Source organism: Megalobrama amblycephala, linkage group LG4, assembly GCF_018812025.1.
Source record: "Megalobrama amblycephala isolate DHTTF-2021 linkage group LG4, ASM1881202v1, whole genome shotgun sequence".
Classification (NCBI taxonomy): Eukaryota; Metazoa; Chordata; class Actinopteri; order Cypriniformes; family Xenocyprididae; genus Megalobrama; species Megalobrama amblycephala.
In genome coordinates this window covers 18,832,252-18,855,776 of record NC_063047.1, presented here as the reverse complement: position 1 = coordinate 18,855,776, position 23,525 = coordinate 18,832,252, and the positions used below count along the sequence as shown (strand labels likewise).

The following is a 23,525-nucleotide window of genomic DNA, read 5'->3' as shown; positions in this document are numbered from 1 at the left end:
GACAGCTGTCGTCAGCTCGTGTAGTGTGTAACCTCCTGTTGCGGATCATACAGGTAGTGTCTAGGGTTGCAAAATTCCGGGAATTTTCAAAGCTGGAAACTTTCCATGGGAATTAACGGGAATAAATGGGAATTAACGGGAATATATGGGAATTAACGGGAATTAATGGGAATAAACAGAGAATTTGCAAAATTACAGGTTAGCCTATAACAGGGTACTTAAATGTAGTTGAAAAGAACATCTTGCTGCATAGTTTTGGTTAAACAACCATATTTAATGCAATTTTAGTTACATTTTTACCCTGCACATTCCTCAATCACAGTCACATGACTTATTGCAGGGCTATTGAGGCCACGCCCCCTGCATGCTCTGTGCATTCCCCCAGTCCATAACATGCACATTTGATCAGAAATACATAAAAAAACAGTAATATTGTGAAACATCAATACAATTTAAAATAATGGTTTTCTATTTTGATATACATAAAAATATAATTTATTCCTGTGATAAAGCTGATTTCAGCATCATTACTCCAGTCTTCAGTGTCACATGATCCTTCAGTTATCAATGTTTGAAACAGTTGTGCTGCTTAATATTTTTTATAACCTGTGATACTTTTTCAGGATTCTATAAAAATTTAAAGAACAGAATTTTTTAATAGAAATCTTTTGTTACAATATACACTACCATTCAAAATTTGGGGGGTCAGTTGATTACTTTTATTCAAGGATGTGTCAGATTGATAAACAAAAAGTGATATTAAAGTGATATTGTTAGAAAAAATTTTGAATAAATTAATAACTTTTTGTTAATCAGTGAATCCTGAAAATAGTATTACAGGTTCCAAAAAATATTCAGCAGCACGACTGTTTCCAACAATGTTAAAAACTGAGTATCAGATCAGAATATTAGAATGATTTCTGAAGAATCATGTGATACTGAAATAAATAACACATAACAATTGCTGCAATAAAAATATATTTATTTTACATATTTACTAAATTAGAATTAATTGAATGCGAAAAATAAATAACTGTTATTTCATGTTATGACCAAACAAAATTAAACATTTTTTTATTTGTTTTTATATGATACTTTTTATATAAATATTATAAATTTAAATAAATTTCCCAAAATTCCCATAAATTCCCATAAATTCCCATAAATTCCTGTAAAGTTTCCAAATTGGAATATTTCCAAAATTCCCCAGCTTAAGTTTCCGTGGAAAGTTTCCGGAAATTTACCGCAAATTTACCGGAAACTTTCCGCCCCTTTGCAACCCTAGTAGTGTCACACAGTGTAAACATCACAACAACTTCAAGACTTCACAGCAAGTCACGTAGTCTGAACAGCACAGTCCTGTAGTGTAAACTTGGCTTAAGGCAGCTCATGATTACAGCGTTTCGGTTCACTGTAAGTTTGGAACGCAACATGCACCAACCTTCCTCCCAAACTTGTAATGAGAAGCATTTATCAAAAAAAGAGAATCTTTAAAGAAATTTCTGTCATTAATTACTCACCCTCATGTCGTTCCAAACCCACAAAACCTTTGTTCATCTTTGGAACACAAATTAAGATATCTTTGATGAAGTCCGAGAGCTTCTGACCTCCCTATACACAGTAATGCCATAACAAATTTCAAGGCCCAGAAAGGTAGTAAAGACATTGCTAAAAAAGTTAATGTGACTATAGTGATTCAACCTTAATTTTATGAAGCGACGAGAATACTTTTTGTGCGCAAAAACAAAACAAAAATAATGACTTTATTCAACAATCCTTCTGTGTTTTTCTTTTACGCTGTTTATGTCCAGTGTTTCCAGGTTCTACGTCAGAACGGCGAATCATTATTGGCTCCTGTGTCAGCATCACACGCATGTCGTGCTGCTCATGTGAACAGTGTCGGCCAATACTGAGCCGGCATTCGGACGTAGAACCTGGAAGCACTGGACTGTGTTTACAACGTTAACAGCGTCGGAGACTGACAGGGAAGAAAAGAAATTGTTCAATAAAGTCGTTATTTTCGTTTTGTTTTTGCACACAAAAAGTATTCTCGTCACTTCATAAAATTAACGGTTGAACCACTGCAGTCACATTAACCCTTAAATGCATGACTGTTTCACCAATCATTCTTACATATTCGGGTCTTTATCGACCCAGATCTATATCTAACACGGAAGGATCTCTACCTGTCGTGATAATATAAAACTCTTCTGATTATAGAGTAACAATTACAGAAGAATAAAATAAAGCATATTTTGTTAACCTTTTTGGAGCTTGAAAGGGCTCCGTTTGAGCAGATGTTTTATGCCATCATCACTGTCCTTCGTCAGAGCTCATTTCCCAGTAAATTCAGCAAATAATGGGCTAGTTTTATGTTTGAGGTCACAAATATGAGCCCATTCGCGATCTAAAACGTATTCTCAAAACTATATAATTTTCAACATCTTCAAAATCAATATTTCGATCGCTAACAGCTTCTCCAGATCCATCCAGCAACAGTTACAGTCATATTTGATTGCGTTCAGTACTTGCTCTGCAGTAAATCGCTGAGCCATTTCATGTTTTTCTTATTATTTAGTTTTCTGTCTGAATGAGTCGTCACTTCAGCATTGTGTTTCAGACATTGCCACCTTGTGGAATAAAGGTGAATTGCACTTATTCCGTCATCTAAGATTCAATTTTTGTTGTGCAGAAAAAATATACTTCCACTCATACACACCTCGGGTCGTTAGCGACCCTATACAATTTTTACAAAAAATGAATACAAAAATAGGCATTCTTTTAAAATTTTATGATTTTTTTCTTGTTATATTTTTTATAATGAATTGATTGAGGAATATCAAGAAGGTTGATGTCTAACTTTAAAAAATGAACGAGGAGGAGGGTAGTGAATGGCGTCCCGGGTCACTAAAGACCCGAGGTATGCATTTAGGGTTAACTATTTTAACAATGTCTTTACTACCTTTCTGCGCTTTGAATGTGGTAATAACGTTGCAGTCTTTCGGCAGTCAGAAGCTCTCAGATTTTATCAAAAATATCATAATTTGTGTTCCGAAGATGAACGAAGATCTTGCAAGTGTGGAACGACATGACAGAAATTTCATTTTTGGGTGAACTAACCCAAACTAACAACTAATGAAGACTTTATAACAGCGATACATATCAGTGTTGTAATTTCACAGTTGTAATGAGAATTTAAGAAGTTTTTCTGAAATACTATGTTTTGTATTTCATTACATGAGATTTTGGTAATATCGCCCACCCCTAACTTGATGTAATTGAAAAGACAGGAAACAAATAACATTAAATATTTTCATGATTAAGAATAAATATTTCATGTATTTTAGTTAGCTACACTGCAAATATACAGCCAATGCAAACATAACTTTACGCTGACATAACCTCAGTGTTAGGAAAGTGCTTGTGCAAAATTCAACGACTAGGATTATTAGTGGATCACACTGATTATGTATCGTAAAAATGTTGAAAAATAGAAAGTATTTCATAACACTCAATTTCACAATGCACCACGTTTATATGCTGTAGGTCAGTAAATCTAATTCTGAGATGTCATTCATGATGGGAGTAAACAAAGCTGGAAATACACATCTAGACTGCCAAGGCCTGTTATCTCTTTGCCTTAAAGGCCTGTTGTTATTGCCATTTTTATAATCCATTCACATGTATACTTGTACGCCCCCATCTGGTAAATGAGTGGAAATGCAGATAACATTTTCTACACCTAAAGAGACAATAAAACTTGAGCTGAGAAACAAGTCTTTAAAATGACTCCAACTATTTACTCCAGTCTTAATTGCAGGAAACTCAATCTACACAGACAGATCAAACCTGAGCGATTAAGTGTCTAAATTTGGCCAACTGACATTTTGGCCACAAGAAGACTCATTTATGACAGTAAAATATAGATGTTCTCAACTCCGAAGTCCTTCCTAAGATCTGACCTTCTGAGATTTGAGACCACCAGGGTGGTCAGCCAAGGAGGGAGACCCAAGACCCCTGTGCTAAAATAAGAAGCCTCCAGTCCTAAACCTGCCACAGAGAGACGATGAAATACATCCCATGCTATAAAACCTGATAGATTCGAGAGAGTAAAGCATTAATAACCCTGAATTCTTGAGCATTCGGTTCTTGACATGTGACACAGATGTCAAACCAGCAAGAATGAGGGAGAGTATCGCTATTACACATTAAGGAAATGAGACAATCTGTTTTTCCACAACAAGAGAGGCGACTAAGTGTACATATACATACATATAAACACACACACACTTATAAGAAAATTAAAACTGATACTTTTCATGTTTGATTGATACTGTTATCATTTATCAGCAGCAGTAAATTCTATGGTTCACACATTTTTAAAATTATTTATTGCATTTTATTGATTAACATTATAATGAAAGTTAATAAAAACCAATTATATTAGTAAAAAACTATTTCTCAAGATATATCAAAACGACAGTGTATTGCTCCACTTATAATATGTGACAGTTTACATAAGCAAACATTCAACCTAGGCTTGTTAGTTACTTTAAAATCTACAGAAAGAGAGAGAAAGACAAGAGAAAGTGATGTTCCTCGGTGGAGATTGTGTCCTTTGGCTCCTCTATATTTAAGGCTGTGTGTTTTTTAATTATTATTCTGTCAGAGTGACGCCATGTGGGACCAATTACCAGCTCTGAGTGAAACACACAGACAGAAAGAGAGAGAGAGTGAGAGTCCAGTATCATTATCAAAACTGCTATTTATACCAGTGGACCAACTCATTAATAACCTGAGAATTATAAGTTATATTTAATTTAAAATGATAGCCTTCTCATGAAGAGAATCTGTTGCTGTACAATATATTTGTGTAACATGGTCAAGATCTTGAAATTAACCATAAGGCAATGATGAAGCAATGCAGAAGTGGAGGAATATGGAGGAAGTGAAGACACATAGATGGACAGTTATTATGAGCTGAAGCACAAATGATCCATCCTGAACGTTGCCAGACAACAACAGTTATTATAACTCAAAAATAATCTCAAAAATATGACTGTGGTGTTACCGGCCCCTATGATTGTGATTTTGACTCTGAACATGGAAAGGCATTCACAGGCTATTTTACCTAAAATAAATGATATAAAAAAAAATTTAAAAAATGGAAAAATAAAATTTAAGAAAAAATCAAATGAAATATAAAATGAAAAATAATTAAAAATATATATAAAAAATAAAACAAAAAATATGAAAAAAAATAATAAAATAGGAAGTTAAAATAGTGAAGTTCTCATTAAATGGAAAGACAAAGTACTCATTAAGTAGTTTTTGTTCCAGCTGCCATCTACAGGTCTATCTGAGTGAACACAAGAGCAAAGGCCCAAACTATCTCAGTCGACACCGCCTGCAAAAACTGAAAGCCATAAAAGTGGTTAAGCATATTCATTTTTTAACCTACCCAATCTTGGCCTATTCAAACAGATAAACAAGATACGTGCAGGCCTGACCTGACCTGAGAGTCATTGTACTTTCAATAAAAAAAAGCACAAAGGAACACAAGATAAATGTGCAAGTCTCTACTTAACATTCCTGCATCCAGCCGTTCTCCCATGAGCTCTTTCACCCTCCCAATCCCTCCGTCTCCCTATCTGATGGGCAGAAAGGTGTGCTGGGAATTCCTCAAATGTTTCAGCCTGTTTAGACTCGTGCAGAACGTCTCTGAACGTCCTGCCAAAAGCATCACTTAGATTAAGATGGAGAAAATGCAAGGCTAATTCTGGGAATAGAAAGACTTCACGGACTCGTCTAGTGATTATCCTTACAGTAGAACTTGTCAGAGGCGTTAAATTTATCTAATTAGGTTATACAAGACATCTAACCTTTACATGTCAGTTATGCTGTAATTTTACTTTGGGTGATGAGATGCATTTAAAAAGACATTAATTGTTCCTTTCTTTTTAAACAATTTGAATGATGCAATTTAAAAGATGAATGACTAACAAATGTGATCACTTGGCCAGCTGGAAAAACCAACTACTGGAAAAAACAGGGACATTTGTTCTCCAATGAAAGAGCTCCCAATTACATTCTGCACAGACCAGAGCACAAACCACATGGCATCTGTCTAAACAATATGTTTATTGATCACAGTAAAAAATAAATATAATATTTAAAGGAGAAAAAATAAATATAATCCAGTGTATTTAAGAAGAAAAAAAATTATATATATATATATATATATATATATATATATATATATATATATATATATATATATATATATACACACACACACAATATTGCCCAAAGTTTTGGGACGCCTGCCTTTACGTGCACATGTACTTTAATGACATCCCATTCTTAATCCGTAGGGTTTAATATGGAGTCAGGCAAGTACCGTTCTCCTGGCAACCGCCAAACTCAGACTCGTCCATCGGATTGCCAGACAGAGAAGCGTGATTCGTCACTCCAGAGAACACGTCTCTGCTGCTCTAGAGTCCAGTGACGGTGTGCTTTACACCACTGCATCTGACGCTTTGCATCGCACTTTGTGATGTAAGGCTTGGATGCAGCTGCTTGGCCATGGAAACCCATTCCATGAAGCTCTCTACGCACAGCTCTCACGCCACAGGCAGTTTGGAGGTCTGTAGCTATTGACTCTGAAGAAAGTTGGCAACTTCTGCGCACTGTGTGCCTCAGCATGTGCTGACCCCGCTCTGTGATTTTACGTGGCCTACCACTTCATGGCTGAGTTGCTGTTGTTCCCAATTGCTTCCAATTTGTTATGATACCACTAATAGTTGACCGTGGAATATTTAGTAGTGAGGAAAATTTCACAAATGGACTTATTGCACAGGTGGCAACCTATCACAGTACCATGCTTTCTTTCACAAATGTTTGTAGAAGCAGTCTGCATGCCTGGGTGCTTGGTCACGCCCACTGAGTGGCAAAAGACTGAGCGGCAGCATTGGTTTTCAGCGTGAATGCTGTGAAATACACACAAAACGGGAAGGAGCTTTGTGACTGACTGTACAAATAGATTTGACACAAAACCTGAGGTATATATTTAAAGACTGCCGAAAGCTACAGAAAAAAAGCAACAAACAGATCAGTGCAATTCACAGAAACAGCTGGACTCCAGGCAGAGAAACATGGATTAGCAGTTATTATTTTGTGCAAAAATTGTTGGATTTTGAGGTAAAATCATACCGTATATATTGTGTTGACAAATCATCAATTAAATATTTACCATCTTATATTCTGCATAATTTGGTGTTTTAAAATAAACACTGACAAAACTATACAAGTTTTAGGGCTGGACGATATAACAATATATATATATATATAACACTGATATAGTGATTACTCGGATTTAAACCTACCTATATTGCTGTTATATAAAATATTGCAGGCAGATTTGCTTTATGTATTTCCCCGGCGTCAAAATCAGACACAAATAAATAACAGGAAACACGACTCCAGGCTGCATGTCAATATCCATGGATTAGGTTTATTTGACAAGTTGCAAGAAAAACTTTCAAGTCCAACCTTTAGTGAAATTCGTTAGTTTTACTCGCGTTTTCGCAGTTTCCCCTATTAAATCCAGTCACGCAGCAGGTTCTTTTGCCACTCAGTCCAGCTGAGGGAGCGCATTCCGGCGGGAAATTGACGTCGATGCATACCCTCTACTTTACTTTTCGCAATATAGTGTATATTTTAATATAGTGTATATCGCAATATAGTGTATATCGCTAAAAGCCACCTCCGTCAAAAATGCTTTCCGCACATAGTATACGTTCATCAAATACCTTCGCTTCAAATCCGCTAAATCCTAGCGTCAGTACATTTAGAAATACCAGTTCGTTGGCAGAAACCTCTAAATGCCACTTTCTTTTGTCAGCAAAAGTCTCTAAGTCCACAGAAGACACGAATCGAATCATATGATTTCAAGATGAATAATAGTGGGCGAAGCTTCGAAGCTTTACAAATCTTGTTTCTCTTTTTTTATTAGTGCAAGACAATGAGACATACAGTGAAAACATAACACAAAAAAATAGACATTAACAGTGCAGTACAAATAAACTGAAGATTAACATAAGTACACAACAAAAACACTATTTACATGTAATTATGTGAAGGGTATGAGTTACGTATATGTATGTATAATATACCTCTCTATTGAGAGAAATAGGTAGGAAAGAAAAAATAATAAATAAATAAATAATAATAATAATGATATTGAATATTCAATATTATTATTAAATCTTTTGTTTCTAATCAGTGGTTCTGAGTGCGTATCAAACTGCCAAAGTCTTGTGATTTCAGTAAACGAGGCTTCGTTACGTCATACGCGTTTCGAAATTTCAATGGTTCACCACGGGGGTTTGGCAGTTTGATAAAAGTTTCGTAAATGCAGAAACACACCAAGCCGACGCCGACAAACTAGTGGTGACGAAAGCAGACTGCGGGGTCGGCTCACGTCGGCAGCCGACGGCCAAGTAGCACGTCCGTTCTGCGCTTGCGTAAGATGAAATGCCTTTCCGAACCAGCAGGTTAAAATAGCTGCCAATCAGCCAATCAGAATGATCAGATGGCCTGACAGACCGACAGCGATTCAACATGTCGAATTGGCCGAAAAAAAGCAGACGAGGACCTACTTCAGCCAACAGTGAGGAACACACTGAGAAAACTTAAATCACCCGACAAACAAAAACTGGCCGACGGCTGACCATCGGCTTGGTGTGTTCCTGCCTTAAAGCTTCATGAAGCAGTGTTTTGAAATCGCCCATCACTAGATATTGTTGAATAAAGTCGTTATTTTGTTTTTTTGGAGCACAAAGGTATTCTCGTCGCTTCATAACATTAAAGGTGCCATCGAACGTTTTTTTACAAGATGTAATATAAGTCTAAGGTGTTCCCTGAATGTGTCTGAAGTTTCAGCTCAAAATACCCCATAGATTTTTTTTAATTAATTTTTTTAACTGCCTATTTTGGGCCATCATTAAATATGCGCCGATTCAGGCTGCGGCCCCTTTAAATCTCGCACTCCCCAGCCCACGGAGCTCGCGCTTGCCTTTAGCAGCATTTACAAAGTTTACACAGCTAATATAACCCTCAAAATGGATCTTTACAAAGTGTTCGTCATGCATGCTGCATGCATACATTGGATTATGTAAGTATTGTATACTGTTATATTGTTTACATTTGATTCTGAATGAGTTTGATAGTGCTCCGTGGCTAACGGCTAATGCTACACTGTTGGAGAGATTTATAAAGAATGAAGTTGTGTTTATGATTTATACAGACTGCAAGTGTTTAATAATGAAAATAGCGACGGCTCCTGTCTCCGTGAATACAGTAAGAAACGATGGTAACTTTAACCACATTTAACAGTACATTAGCAACATGCTAACGAAACATTTAGAAAGACAATTTACAAATATCACTAAAAATATCATGTAATCATGGATCATGTCAGTTATTATTGCTCCATCTGCTATTTTTCGCTATTGTTCTTGCTTGCTTACCTAGTCTGATGATTCAGCTGTACACATCCAGACGTTCTGCCCTTGTGTAATGGCTTGATCACGGGCTGGCATATGCAAATATTGGGGGCGTACATATTAATGATCCCGACTGTTACGTAACAGTCGGTGTTATGTTGAGATTCGCCTGTTCTTCGGAGGTCTTTTAAACAAATGAGATTTATATAAGAAGGAGGAAACAATGGGGTTTGAGACTCACTGTATGTCATTTCCATGTACTGAACTCTTGTTATTCAACTATGCCAAGATAAATTCAATTTTTAATTCTAGGGCACCTTTAAGATTGAACCACTGTAGTCACATGAACTGTTTTAAATATGTCTTTAGTAGCTTTCTGAGCGTTTGAAAGTGTTAATTATCTTGCTGGCAATGGAAAAATATCTTAATTTGTGTTCCAAAGATAAACGAAGGTCTTACAGGTGTGGAACGACATGAGGGTGAGTAATAAAAGACAGAATTTTCATTTTTGGGTGAACTAACCCTTTAAGACATGCCTTCACAAGCGCCCGTTGGAGCTTGAGTTGGGGGAGGTGAGATATGTGAACCATGCATTTGCAAGGTTGTTTCAAAACATGCCGCAGAGACTAAATACTTCACTTTTAAGGAAAAAAATATAATATTAAAAAATGTCAAAGTCCTGATCATTCTTACTTTACAATAATGAATGTACATTATTTTTTTCTATAATCTACCTACCTTGCAACATTACTTAAAATAATAATAAATATTGTGTTAATACTTACAGTAACTTAATTGTATTGTATCTCAAACACAAAACCTATTGTTGATTATAACAGCATAGTATGTGGTATCCTAAAGATAGATAAGATAAGCATTCAGCCGTGAGAAACATTAGGCCTATATGTTGTCTGTATCTGCAGTGCAAATATGTGATTCTGTTGATAAATTCAAGATAACCTGAATGTGAAAGTCAGTTATTGACCGTTATAAAACAGAACATGCATAAACATAAGTTAAACAAGATAAGCTGTACGTAAAATCTCAAAAAGTTTAATTAAGTGTTACTTGCTGTTTCTTTGTAATTATTTGTAAAATTTACTAGCAATTTCTGAGTGAAAATTGTTTCTTCTACACCAAATTTATTTTAGTGTAAATTCAATTTCATAGACACAGGCTTTTTTTGCTTTTTCTCACCATAATGCATACAAACATGTCACAGTTTGAGCATGTACATTTCACCATAAAGCCTGTGTATGTGTGTGTGTGTGTGTGTTGAGGTTGGAGCGTTTCACCATTCACCAAACACTCTGTGTTTACACATCACAACCAAACGCTCTTTCCCAGAAAAGGAACCGGTGCAAGAGCATTTGCTATGTGACTAAGAATCATGAAGGGGAGTTTATACAGTCATTTTTACTCATCCAGACAGATCAGTGTTAGTCTACTTTAAAAGAGTAGTTCTCCCCAAGATAAGATTAATTAGTAAGATTAGAAAAATTATTCACATAACACAATGAAAACAAATGGTGAATCATATATACACGCCATGGCCACACACCAAAAAGTACAAAAAAGGCATTATAAAAGTACTTCTTTTAACTTGTACACTGTTTATATGAACTTTCTGAAGTCATACAACAGCTTTGTGAGTGAAATTTAAAGGGATAGTTCACCCAAAAATGAAAGCTCTGTCATTATTTATATTGATGTACCGATATGAAAATTTTGGCTGATACCGATAACCGATAATACTTTATATTTGAAAGCCGATAACCGATATATTGGCCGATAAATCTAAATCCAAATTTTTATATCATTTTTGAGAGCTTGATTACAAAAAAAACAAAGTCTCACTATTAAAAGCCATGTCCCAAACACACAGTTCTCATTATAAGATTATGTAGCTTATATGACAGACTTGCACTGTATGTTGTACTTAACTGTATTTTCCTTTTTGAAGTGATTTCAAACATATTTCAATGGGGGTCTTATGGTAATAAAGGCCTTCCGAAGCGATGCGTTTGTGTAAGAAAAATATCCATATTTAACTAGTTATAAATTAAAATAATGTAGCTTCCGCTAGAACACCTTTCATATTCAACTTATGAAGAAAGTGTAATGCTTCTCACAGTTCAAAAGGCTTACGCTACGACCTACGCCTTCCCTATTCAACTTACGGAAAAGCTTAAAGAGTTAGTTCACCCAAAAATGAAAATTATGTCATTAATGACTCACCCTCATGTCGTTCCAAACCCGTAAGACCTCCGTTCATCTTCGAAACACAGTTTAAGATATTCTAGATTTAGTCCGAGAGCTTTCTGTCCCTCCACTGAAAATGTATGTACGGTATACTGTCCATGTCCAGAAAGGTAATAAAAACATCATCAAAGTAGTCCATGTGACATCAGTGGGTTAGTTAGAAGTTTTTGAAGCATCGAAAATACATTTTGGTCCAAAAATAACAAAAACTACGACTTTATTCAGCACTGTATTCTCTTCCGGGTCTGTTGTATATCCGCTTTCACTCCACAGTGATGCTGCTGATTCCTGTTTTACAGCGGTTGGCATCCAGCTTATTGGTGCATTACCGCCCCCTTCTGCTCCGGACAGTGACGCTGCTGACGTGTTATGTAGTGCGCCCGAGCTTCGTTTACAGTCTGAGGGAGACGCACGCTGTATTCAAGCTATTCTACATTGTTTGTATTTTGATATTGCTATATTTTTTAAAATGGTGCGTAGGTGTGCATGTCGCGGATGTCCTAATCGCGCCACTGTCCGGAGCAGCAGGGGGCGGTAATGCACCAATAAGCTGGATGCCAACCGCCGTAAAACAGGAAAGAAGCAGCAGCAGCAGCGTCACTGTGGTGTGAAAGCGGATATACAACAGACCCAGAAGAGAATACAATGCTGAATAAAGTCGTAGTTTTTGTTATTTTTGGACCAAAATGTATTTTCGATGCTTCAAAAACTTCTAACTAACCCACTGATGTCACATGGACTACTTTGATGATGTTTTTATTACCTTTCTGGACATGGACAGTATACCGTACATACACTTTCAATGGAGGGACAGAAAGCTCTCGGACTAAATCTAAAATATCTTAAACTGTGAGGTCTTACGGGTTTGGAACGACATGAGGTTGAGTCATTAATGACATAATTTTCATTTTTGGATGAACTAACCTTTTAACTGACAACACCATCAGTTGAATATAGAAGGCAGTCTGGCGGAAGCTAGATATTTTACTTCGTAACTTCTTAAATATTTATATTTTTCTTACACAAATGCATTTGCTTCAGAAGGCCTTTATTAACCCCCCAGAGCCGAGTACGTTTATGATGGATGGATGTAGATGGAGGCACTTTCTTCAGCTCATACTCGTTGGTCCCGTTCACTGCCATTATAAAGCTCGGATGCATCAGGATATTTATTACTGTATTTCTCTGATTGTGTTCATCAGAAAGAAGAAAGTCATATACACCTAGGATGGCTTGAGGGAGAGTAAAGCTTGGGCTAATTTTCATTTTAAAGTGAACTAATCCTTTAATATAATTGGCCAAATTTTCTTATCAGGTCGATAACAATAACATTAAAAATCAACATATTTTATTAATGAATTTGAACTCAGTAATATTTTTTCCTATATTTTCCTTGTGACAATTTTATGATTGGTTTATGTACTACAAACACTTGTGCATTAAAGGGATAGTTCATCCAAAAATGAAAAATTCTGTCAACATTTACTCACCCTCAAGTTGTTCCAAACCTGTGTGAATTTCTTTCTTCTGCTGAACACAAAAGAAGATATTTTGAAGAGTGCCGATAACCAAACATGTCCTGGTCCCCATTGAGTTCCCTAGTATTTTTTTCCATACTATGGAAGTCAATGGGGTCCATCAACTGTTTGGTTACCCATATTCTTCATGATATCTTCTTTTGTGTTCAGCAGAAGAAAGACAACTTGAGGGTGAGTAAATGAGGAACTTTCATTTTTGGGTGAGCTATCCCTTTAACTCACAGATATCAGATCATCAAACCACAGTGTTGCATTTTAATGCATGCAACAAACAACAGTTTAAGTGCTAATATCTTCACATATCATGTGTTTTTGAGACAACCACAACTTCACACTTATACACAACAGAATAGAGCAGCAAACATCAGCAAACTCACAAGATGGTTTAGGTCAGACACAAAATAAAGCTTAATTACACACAGTCACCGTAATTCAGATAAATGTCATCTTGAGCACACATGGGCGGCCAGGTTAAACATCGCAGGCCTTGATCATACAGACTATCATCATCAAGCTTGGACTAAATGACAGGTCACTCTTTAACCCGGGTGACAGGACGATTACAAATTCAGTGTACGAGAAAAGACGATACATTAGGATAAATACTGTGTTATAGTTCATGAAAGGGCCGGGTAATGTATTTAATATACTGGTAAGATTTTAATGTTTTTGAAAATAAGAAGTTCTGCTCACCAAGGCTGCATTTATTTGATCAAAAATACATTTATTTGATTTAAAAAGTATTTTCTTTTTGAATATTGTAAAATGTAATTTATTCCTGTGATCAAAGCTGAATTTTCAGCATCATTACTCCAGTCTTCAGTGTCACATGATCCTTCAGAAATCATTCTAATATGCTGATTTGCTGCTCAAGAAACATTTCTGATTATTATCAATGTTGAAAGCAGTTGTGCTGCATCATATTTTGTTGGAAAACATGATACATTTTATGATTTTTGATGAATAGAAAGTTCAAAAGAAGCATTTATTTGAAGTAGAATTTTTTTGTAATATTATAAATGGCTTAATTCAATATTATTCTGTTGCCGAAATGAAATTAGGCTACAATCAATGTGGTGTGGTGGTGATTTTAATACATTTTTTAATAGTGGCGATTACAATTCCTAAAGACATAATTTAGCTATAACACTAAACCAAACAAACTCAAAAATAAAAATCATTTTAATTTCCAGTCATAAATATATGAAATTGACTTATCTATGTCCAACTAAATTTTACATTACATACAATATACAGTATACAATCAATATTAATGATCAGTCCAAATTTCACCACACAAATAACATTGTGATAAACTCTGTTTCTTATTGTCATTTTTAATATTTAACAAATGAATAGCATTTTAGTAAAGATGCACTCAATTGATCAAAAGTGACAGTAAAGACATTTACAAGATTTCTATTTCAAATAAATTCTGTTCTTTTGAGCTTTCTATTTATCAAAGAATCCTGAATAAAATGCAACACGGTTTCCACAAAAATATGAAGCAGCACAACTGTTTTCAACACTGATAATAATCATAAATGTTCCTTTTGCAGCAAATCATCATATTAGAATGATTTCTGAAGGATCATGTAACACTGAAGACTGGAGTAATGATGCTGAAAATTCTGATTTGCATCACAAGAATCATAATATTACTTGTAACTAGTGTTGTCAAAAGTACTGATTTCGGTACAGAGTCAGTACTGATTTTTTAAAAATGTGGCAATACCAGCATTTCCCCCTAGCATTTTGAGCACTGTTGAGCGGATTCTTAAACACCTCTGATTGGCCGTTGTGTTCACGCATTCAACAGATATGTCTGTAATTGGCTACAATGTTCAATGCTTCAAAAAAATGTTGTAATATAGACATCTCTAATCACAGAGTGCTTACACAGAAACAAATGGGAGCGTTTGTAAGCAGATCTATCATCAGATCCCCAATAGCTGATAGACACCTGCTTTCTTTTTACAACATGTTTTTCAAGCGTTATCACAGACATATCTGTTGAGCGTGTGAACACAATGGCCAATCAGAGGTGTTTAAGAACCCTCAAAATGATAGGGGAAATGCTGCTGGTATCATCACATTTTTAAAATTTCACTACTTGACACTACTTGTTACTGTATTTTTGATCAAATAAATGCAGCCACTGGTTAGCAAAACCCTTACTGACCCCAACTGGTAGTCTAATCCTTTACTGAACGAACCGATTTGCTAAAATGAATCAGACTTCTCTTCTTTAAGAGACATACATTGACATATTTGTTACATCAACAGTCACAATACACCATCACTGAAAAGGAAGCTGACGTACAGGTTTATTAGGTTCAAACAGTCCTCCACGGCCCACAATGCAGGTTTACGGTTACAGAAGAATGGCCTGGCAAAAAGAAACGCTCACACCTGCGATCTCAATGTTCGCCTCGATCTATGCTCCACTGCTGAGGATAAAGCGACACTGTTTGTGTGCCATTTAGGACACATCGACGTGGGCCTGATGAAAACAGGTGAAAGTGCACTCAAGTCAACATGAGCATATTTACATTCTTCATGCACGCTCTTGGTCTTATTGTGCACAGAACTCAATAATAAAGATTCACTGAATAATTGTGCAGAGACGCAGTGAAATCAGATTGTGATGCTGCCACTGCAAACAGCATTTTCAAGTGCACTTTAAGCTTTTTCTAGAGGCCTGTTTCTCATTGAAAATGTCTCATCATTACAAAAAATGTGTTTATGTATATACATTCTGTTTATGTATATATGGTATTCAATATACAGTACCAGTCAAAAGTTTGGACACACTTTCCATTTGTGGGAAGTGAACTATAATATAAACGTAAAGAATATCGGCTGATATATCGATATCAAACTTGTTTTTACTTCCTAATATTGGCATTGGCCCCCAAAAACCCATATCGGTCGGGCTCTAGTGCAAACCAAAGTTCACTTTAAGATTTTTCTAGAGCCATGTTTCTCACTAAAAATTTCTCAACATCACACTAATATTTATCACAAATCTTTGTGTTATGGAAGCTTATTTCCAACATGGAATAAAAAAATAAAAAAAGGTAATTGCAACTTTATATCATGCAATTCTGACTTTATATCACTCAATTCTGACTTTTTAACTTGCAATTCTGCAATTCTGTCGCAATTCTGATAACTCGCAATTCTGACTTTATATCACGCAATTCTGACTTTATATCACTCAATTCTGACTTTATATCTCGCAATTCTGACTTTATATCACTCAATTCTGACTTTATATCTCGCAATTCTGACTTTATATCACGCAATTCTGCAATTCTGACTTTATATCACTCAATTCTGACTTTATATCACTCAATTCTGACTTTATATCTCGCAATTCTGACTTTATAACTCGCAATTCTGACTTTATATACTCAATTCTGACAATTCGCAATTCTGACTTTTATCGCAATTCTGACATCTCGCAATTCTGACTTTATATCGCAATTCTGACTTTATATCACTCAATTCTGACTTTATATCACTCAATTCTGACTTTATAACTCGCAATTCTGACTTTATATCACGCAATTCTGACTTTATATCAATTCTGACTTTATATCACTCAATTCTGACTTTATATCTCGCAATTCTGACTTTATAACTCAATTCTGACTTTATATCACTCAATTCTGACTCGCAATTCTGACTTTGTAACTCGCAATTCTGACTTTATATCACGCAATTCTGACTTTATATCTCGCAATTCTGACTTTTTATCTCGCAATTCTGACTTTTATACTCAATTCTGACTTTATATCACTCAATTCTGACTTTATATCTCGCAATTCTGACTTTATATCTCGCAATTCTGACTTTATATCACGCAATTCTGACTTTATATCACTCAATTCTGACTTTATATCTCGCAATTCTGACTTTATATCACTCAATTCTGACTTTATATCTCGCAATTCTGACTTTATACGCAATTCTGCAATTCTGACTTTATATCACTCAATTCTGACTTATATCACTCAATTCTGACTTTATATCACGCAATTCTGACTTTATATCTCGCAATTCTGACTTTATAACTCGCAATTCTGACTTTATATCACTCGCAATTCTGACTTTTATCACTCGCAATTCTGACTCGCAATTCTGACAATTCTGACTATCTCGCAATTCTGACTTTATATCACGCAATTCTGACTTTATATCTCGCAATTCTGACTTTATATCACTCGCAATTCTGACTTTATATCACTCAATTCTGACTTTATATCTCGCAATTCTGACTTTATATCACTCAATTCTGACTTTATATCTCGCAATTCTGACTTTATATCACTCAATTCTGACTTTATATCACTCAATTCTGACTTTATATCGCAATTCTGACTTTGTAACTCGCAATTCTGACTTTATATCACGCAATTCTGACTTTATATCTCGCAATTCTGACTTTATATCACTCAATTCTGACTTTATATCACTCAATTCTGACTTTATAACTCGCAATTCTGACTTTATATCACTCAATTCTGACTTTATAACTCGCAATTCTGACTTTGTCTCGCAATTTGTAACTCGCAATTCTGACTTTATATCATTCGCAATTCTGACTTTATAACTCGCAATTCTGACTTTATATCACTCAATTCTGACTTTATATCACTCAATTCTGACTTTATAACTCGCAATTCTGACTTTGTATCACTCGCAATTCTGACTTTATATCTCGCAATTCTGACTTTATATCACGCAATTCTGACTTTATAACTCGCAAATCTGATTTTATCTCACAATTCTGACTTTATATCATGCAATTATGACTTTATATCTCGCAATTCTGACTTTGTATCTCGCAATTCTGACTATATATCTCGCAATTCTGACAATTCTGACTATATATCTCGCAATTCTGACTATATATCTCGCAATTCTGACTATATATCTCGCAATTCTGACTATATATCTCGCAATTCTGACTTTATATCTCGCAATTCTGACTATATATCTCGCAATTCTGACTATATATCTCGCAATTCTGACTTTACATCACGCAATTCTGACTTTACATCTCGCAATTCTGACTTTACATCACGCAATTCTGACTATATATCACGCAATTCTGACTATATATCACGCAATTCTGACTTTACATCTCGCAATTCTGACTTTACATCACGCAATTCTGACTTTACATCTCGCAATTCTGACTTTACATCACGCAATTCTGACTTTATATCACGCAATTCTGACTTTATATCACGCAATTCTGACTTTATATCACTCAATTCTGACTTTATAACTCGCCAATTCTGACTTTATATCTCACAATTCTGACTTTATATCTAATTCTGACTTTATATCTCACAATTCTGACTTTATATCACGCAATTCTGACTTTATATCACGCAATTCTGACTTTATATCACGCAATTCTGACTTTATAACTCGCAATTCTGACTTTATATCACACAATTCTGACTTTATATCACGCAATTCTGACTTTATATCACGCAATTCTCACTTTATAACTCGCAATTCTCACTTTATATCACACAATTCTGACTTTGTATCACTCAATTCTGACTTTAATAAACGTAATTTTGAGTTTATGTCATGCAATTCTGACTTTATAACTCACAATTGTGAGTTTATATCTCACAATTCTAAGGAAAAAAGTCAGAATTGTGAGAAACAGTCGCAATTACCTTTTTATTTATTTTATTTATTAACAAGCGTCCGTACTTTGTGACATTTGTGCAAAAGCACGCTCTTTAAATAGACCACCCACCAAATCGCTTATTATCATACATGACAATCTGTGTCAAATTATCAAATTGCCAGCAGACAACGTCAATGGAGCAAAAGCATAATTAAGTTTCAGAAAAGTCGTGCAATGAAAAGACACTTAAGACGCCCCATTTATGCCAAAATCTACATTACAGAGTTTAAACTGTGCCTGTGATCAGTAAGCGAACAGATCTTTAAAACAGGACAGATAAGTGTGACGGACACTAAAGCGCTGTCAGGATGATACTGCTGTACCCCTGCTAAAAATAGGTTTGTGTGTTTGAAAGACTGAGGCTTTGCACAGCATCTTGAGTCATTCGGTGAACTTTTTTTTCTGTATAGAATCACATGACGATTAGCTCATGCAAGACTCTTTGGTTGCAATACGACACCCAAAGCAGTTTAGTACTTTAATTTGGGCATTTTAGTCCCCAGTCCTGGTTAATTTCTGACCTTTGCAGCACATTAATGTCTAAACTCTCTGAGCCAAACAAATGCTTGTGGTTCTTTGTCACAGGTGAGCGCAAATAACATTACTAAACAACATGTCACTCATGAAGACTCAACAGCCTCAAGGCACTAATATTGAGACTAGTTAGATTAGGCAGTGCTGCTCTTTTTCTCATTGCCCTGGGCAACAAGTCAACAAGTTACAACATCAAGCTGTAGTTTATGGGATCAACTGTCTTACAGTAAGCGAACACAGTTAATTGGCAACAACAACTACCAGTTTTGCTGCTGATTTTAAAACATAAGTGTCTTGGCAACCCATGTGTCTCGATTCCTCCATTAAAGCCAATGCAATCAACTGCACACTATCAAGACCAACAGCAAGTTTTGGTCAATATTTGTGAAGTTTGGAGGTCGGCTGCGAAATGACACATTGTTGTTTTGTTGACACATTGCAGAAACTGTACTGAAAACTAACCAGACAGGAACTATACATGCACATAAATCAGCAAAAAAGTATTTTCTACACTTCTGCATTTAGGGACAAATATAAAGCTGGTTTTGCACTAGTAAGGGTCTAATATTAATCACATACCGTAGTGCTGCAAGAGCTGCAGCTGTAAAGACTGAATCAATTTGACTCTTGCAACACTGCAGCATCAACGCAGAACACCAAACACCTTAAGATACACGAATATAACGTGTAAAACCAGCTTTAAATAGCCATTCAGACGCGCGAGCATGTGTTTTTCAGCATGTTGCTGCAGTCGAGCATCGGCGCGCGCTGACGTTGGCAACAGCACCGCGCTCCATCCGCTTCTACAGTGTCAATTCAGCGGTCTAGCGTCGCGTCAAACTTCTCCTCTCGCGATTATCCGATGTCAAACGTCACAGCAGCTCGTACTTACCTAAATCGTCCATGTTTTGAGGTGGTTTTGATTCGGCAGCGGGAGCAGGAGCCCGTGATTTACCGCACGATTCTGTTTCGGGTCTCGTGTGCGCTCCGCAATCGCACGCGGAGAAGTTTTCAACTCAAGTGCACGAGCTGCGCGAGCCCGTGATGAGTCAAGCACACGCCGCGCCCGCTCACCGTCCTGTTGACCGAAAGCGGTTCAGAAACGCGTCTAAAACAATATATTAATAATAATAATAATAAAGATTATAGAATTAATAAAAACAAAAAATATACAAAATAACGCAAATAAATATAGTGGGTGCAAATATTTACATATATATAAAACTCAAGAAATATTACAAATAATAATAGCTGGTTATAATATTCAAACAATACATTTTAATAATAATAATAAAAATATTACAAATAACAATGGGTGCTACTTTTCAAACAAATACATTTTTAATAAAACAATATACCTATAAAATATAATAATATAACAATTATATATAAAATACTACAATTTAACATTAATACAAATAATTATAATGGGTGCAAATATTTACTAAAATAATAGAATTATTCAAACAATAAATGTTAATAAAATGATAATATATAATAATTAAAAAATATTTATATTATTATATAATATATATATATATATATATATATATATATATATATATATCATATAATTTTAAAAATATTACAAATAATAATAATAATGGGTGCTAATATTCAAACAAATAATATACCTATAATATATAATAATATAACATTTAAAAAATTCTACAATTTAATAATAATTAAATGAACAATAATGGGTGTTAATATTTAATTTAATAATTAAAATTATTAAATACATAATTAAACAATACATACAATATATAATATAAAAACAAAATATAATAATATATTCTAATATTTAAATATAAAATAACATAACATATCAATGTATATAGAAAAATATATGAACTAATATTAAGGACAACTAGTAAAATAAAATTTAAAATAATAAAATAAATAAAACATTTAATTAGATAGTGTACAGACTATTAAAATACTTATAAATATCTAATAAGTCTAAATTTAGCATTTTTTCATTACAAATCAGAAACACAATTTGATTTGTTAAGTTATGCATATATGTACAGTATCTGCATTAATTCATAGGAATCACGTGATAAATTTGCTGATGCAGGTGTCTGAAGCTGTCTTTCCTTCACTTTTCCCCAGGTGTTTAACTCATTTGGACAGCAGTAATCACCCACAGATGAAATGTCACTCCACATCGTTCATGCCATACCATGTCAACTTATACATTACATAGTGATCAAGTCATCAGAGCATTGCACAACAGCTTCAACATGTTGTTATGGATTCTGCAGTGCAGAATTCCAGTAATGACAACAGATATGCAATGAATTTCAGTGGTAGATGTCTCACTGGTCTTTGTTTAATGAGAAGAAATCTTTTTATCATCTTTAGTCCTTTCTGTTATGAGGGGGAGGTTGTGTGTGTTGGTGTGCGGGCCCGTAGCTCTTGGCTATCATTAGACACTGGGATATCCCATGTTTCAACAGCTGTGAACGGGCTGCTGAAAGCTTCAGGATCTTTGGGAATCTACTGAACACACTCTAAATTCACACGTTCATTTCCATGTCTGAAGTGAGCGGCGGTCACAGCTGTACTATTCCTGCATTTTAATACTGTATTAAGACAGAATTTCCTACTTATTGCATAACTGTAACTACTCATTTTATCAAACATCTAAGAAATATCATATATTTGTAACAATAATAAATGTGCAATATGTGCTGTACACTACCATTTAAAAGTTTTTTGTTTCTTGAGCAGCAAATCATCATATTAGAATGATTTATGAAGGATCATGTGACACTGAAGACTGGAGTAATGATGCTGAAAATTCAGCTGTGATCACAGAAATAAATTATATTTTAAAATATGTTTACATAGAAAACAGTTTGGTTAAATTGCAATAATATTTCGCAAAATTACTGTTTTTACTGTATTTTTATAAATGCAGCCTTAGTGAGCAGAAGAGACTTCTTTCAAAAATATGCAGAATGCAAATTAAATACCTGGATGAGCTGCTACAAATGCCAAAATGTAACATAATATTTAATATATTTATTTGCTAAAATTTAATCCATAATATTTAATTACATAATAGACCGTGTTGATTGGTTTCCAGTGTGAAGGAATCAGACTACCATAAAATTAGATTAAAAATGCAAAATTAAAAAAGAAAGAAAGAATAAGCACTAGATATGCATGCTGTTTTCAGAACAGAAAAGGCCCGAGTACAAAGCAGAGGAAACTATCTTATGACATCACATTGTGTGTAATGATTTGAAATGCCAGGAAATCTCATAATTTCACAACTGCCGAAGCCAACTGGATGAGTAACAAAACATTCTGAGCAACAGAGCACATCTAACTTTACCAAAAAAACACACAATGACCTGGATCACACTGAACCTTCTCAGACCGAAAAAAAAAAAAGAAACATACAAATGAAAAATGAAAGAATAGGGTTATTGAAGGCTCTTGGGGAAACATGTCAAAAAAATCAATTGATTCTAAAATAGAATCCTTGTCTGAAAATACAACATGTTTCTGTTCTTCTGCTGTTTTTAGCAACTGCAGTCAGTTCCACGGAAACTCTTCTTCCTCTCAAAACCAGCAACTGAGCCGACACGGGCTAGAAAGAAAGCGTTTATTTAAAAACTCATTTGAATAAATGTCAAACATCTGTTCTCTTTTACACGGAGGTTGTTTGCGGCACCATCTCAAACCATTGCAGAGAGAAAATAACGTTCTCAGTCATTTACAAGATAATACATCATAATAGAAAGCTGGAAAATGTGGATTTTTAATTAAAAATCTTTCCAGAAGAGGGCGGAGCTTTAAAGGTGCTAAAGAGGATCTTTTCGTCGACTGAGAAACCAAAGACTGTTAGTGAGTTTTTGAAATGAGCGCATGCGTAAGATCAACCCCCCTCCTTCACAGATCGTTTCGAGGGAACGCCTCCCAAAACTCGTGCACGAGTATTGGAACACGAGT

At 35.0% G+C, this 23,525-nt stretch overlaps 1 protein-coding gene across 2 annotated transcripts in view; it reads right to left on the bottom strand.

Annotated features, from left to right (window-relative positions):
- The window catches only part of pxna (paxillin a), a 59,494-nt gene extending 38,850 nt beyond the window's left edge, over window positions 1-20,644 (bottom strand). The window contains exon 1 of one of the 2 annotated variants that reach the window (XM_048188058.1): window positions 20,452-20,644. Coding sequence is in view for 1 of the 2 variants with exons in the window: in XM_048188057.1 (XP_048044014.1) it covers window positions 20,452-20,464 (13 nt within the window). In the remaining variant the exon portion in view is untranslated. The remainder of the gene's footprint in view (window positions 1-20,451) is intronic. The other variant, XM_048188057.1, reaches the window with a different exon arrangement.
- Between the last annotated feature and the right edge of the window lie 2,881 nt (window positions 20,645-23,525).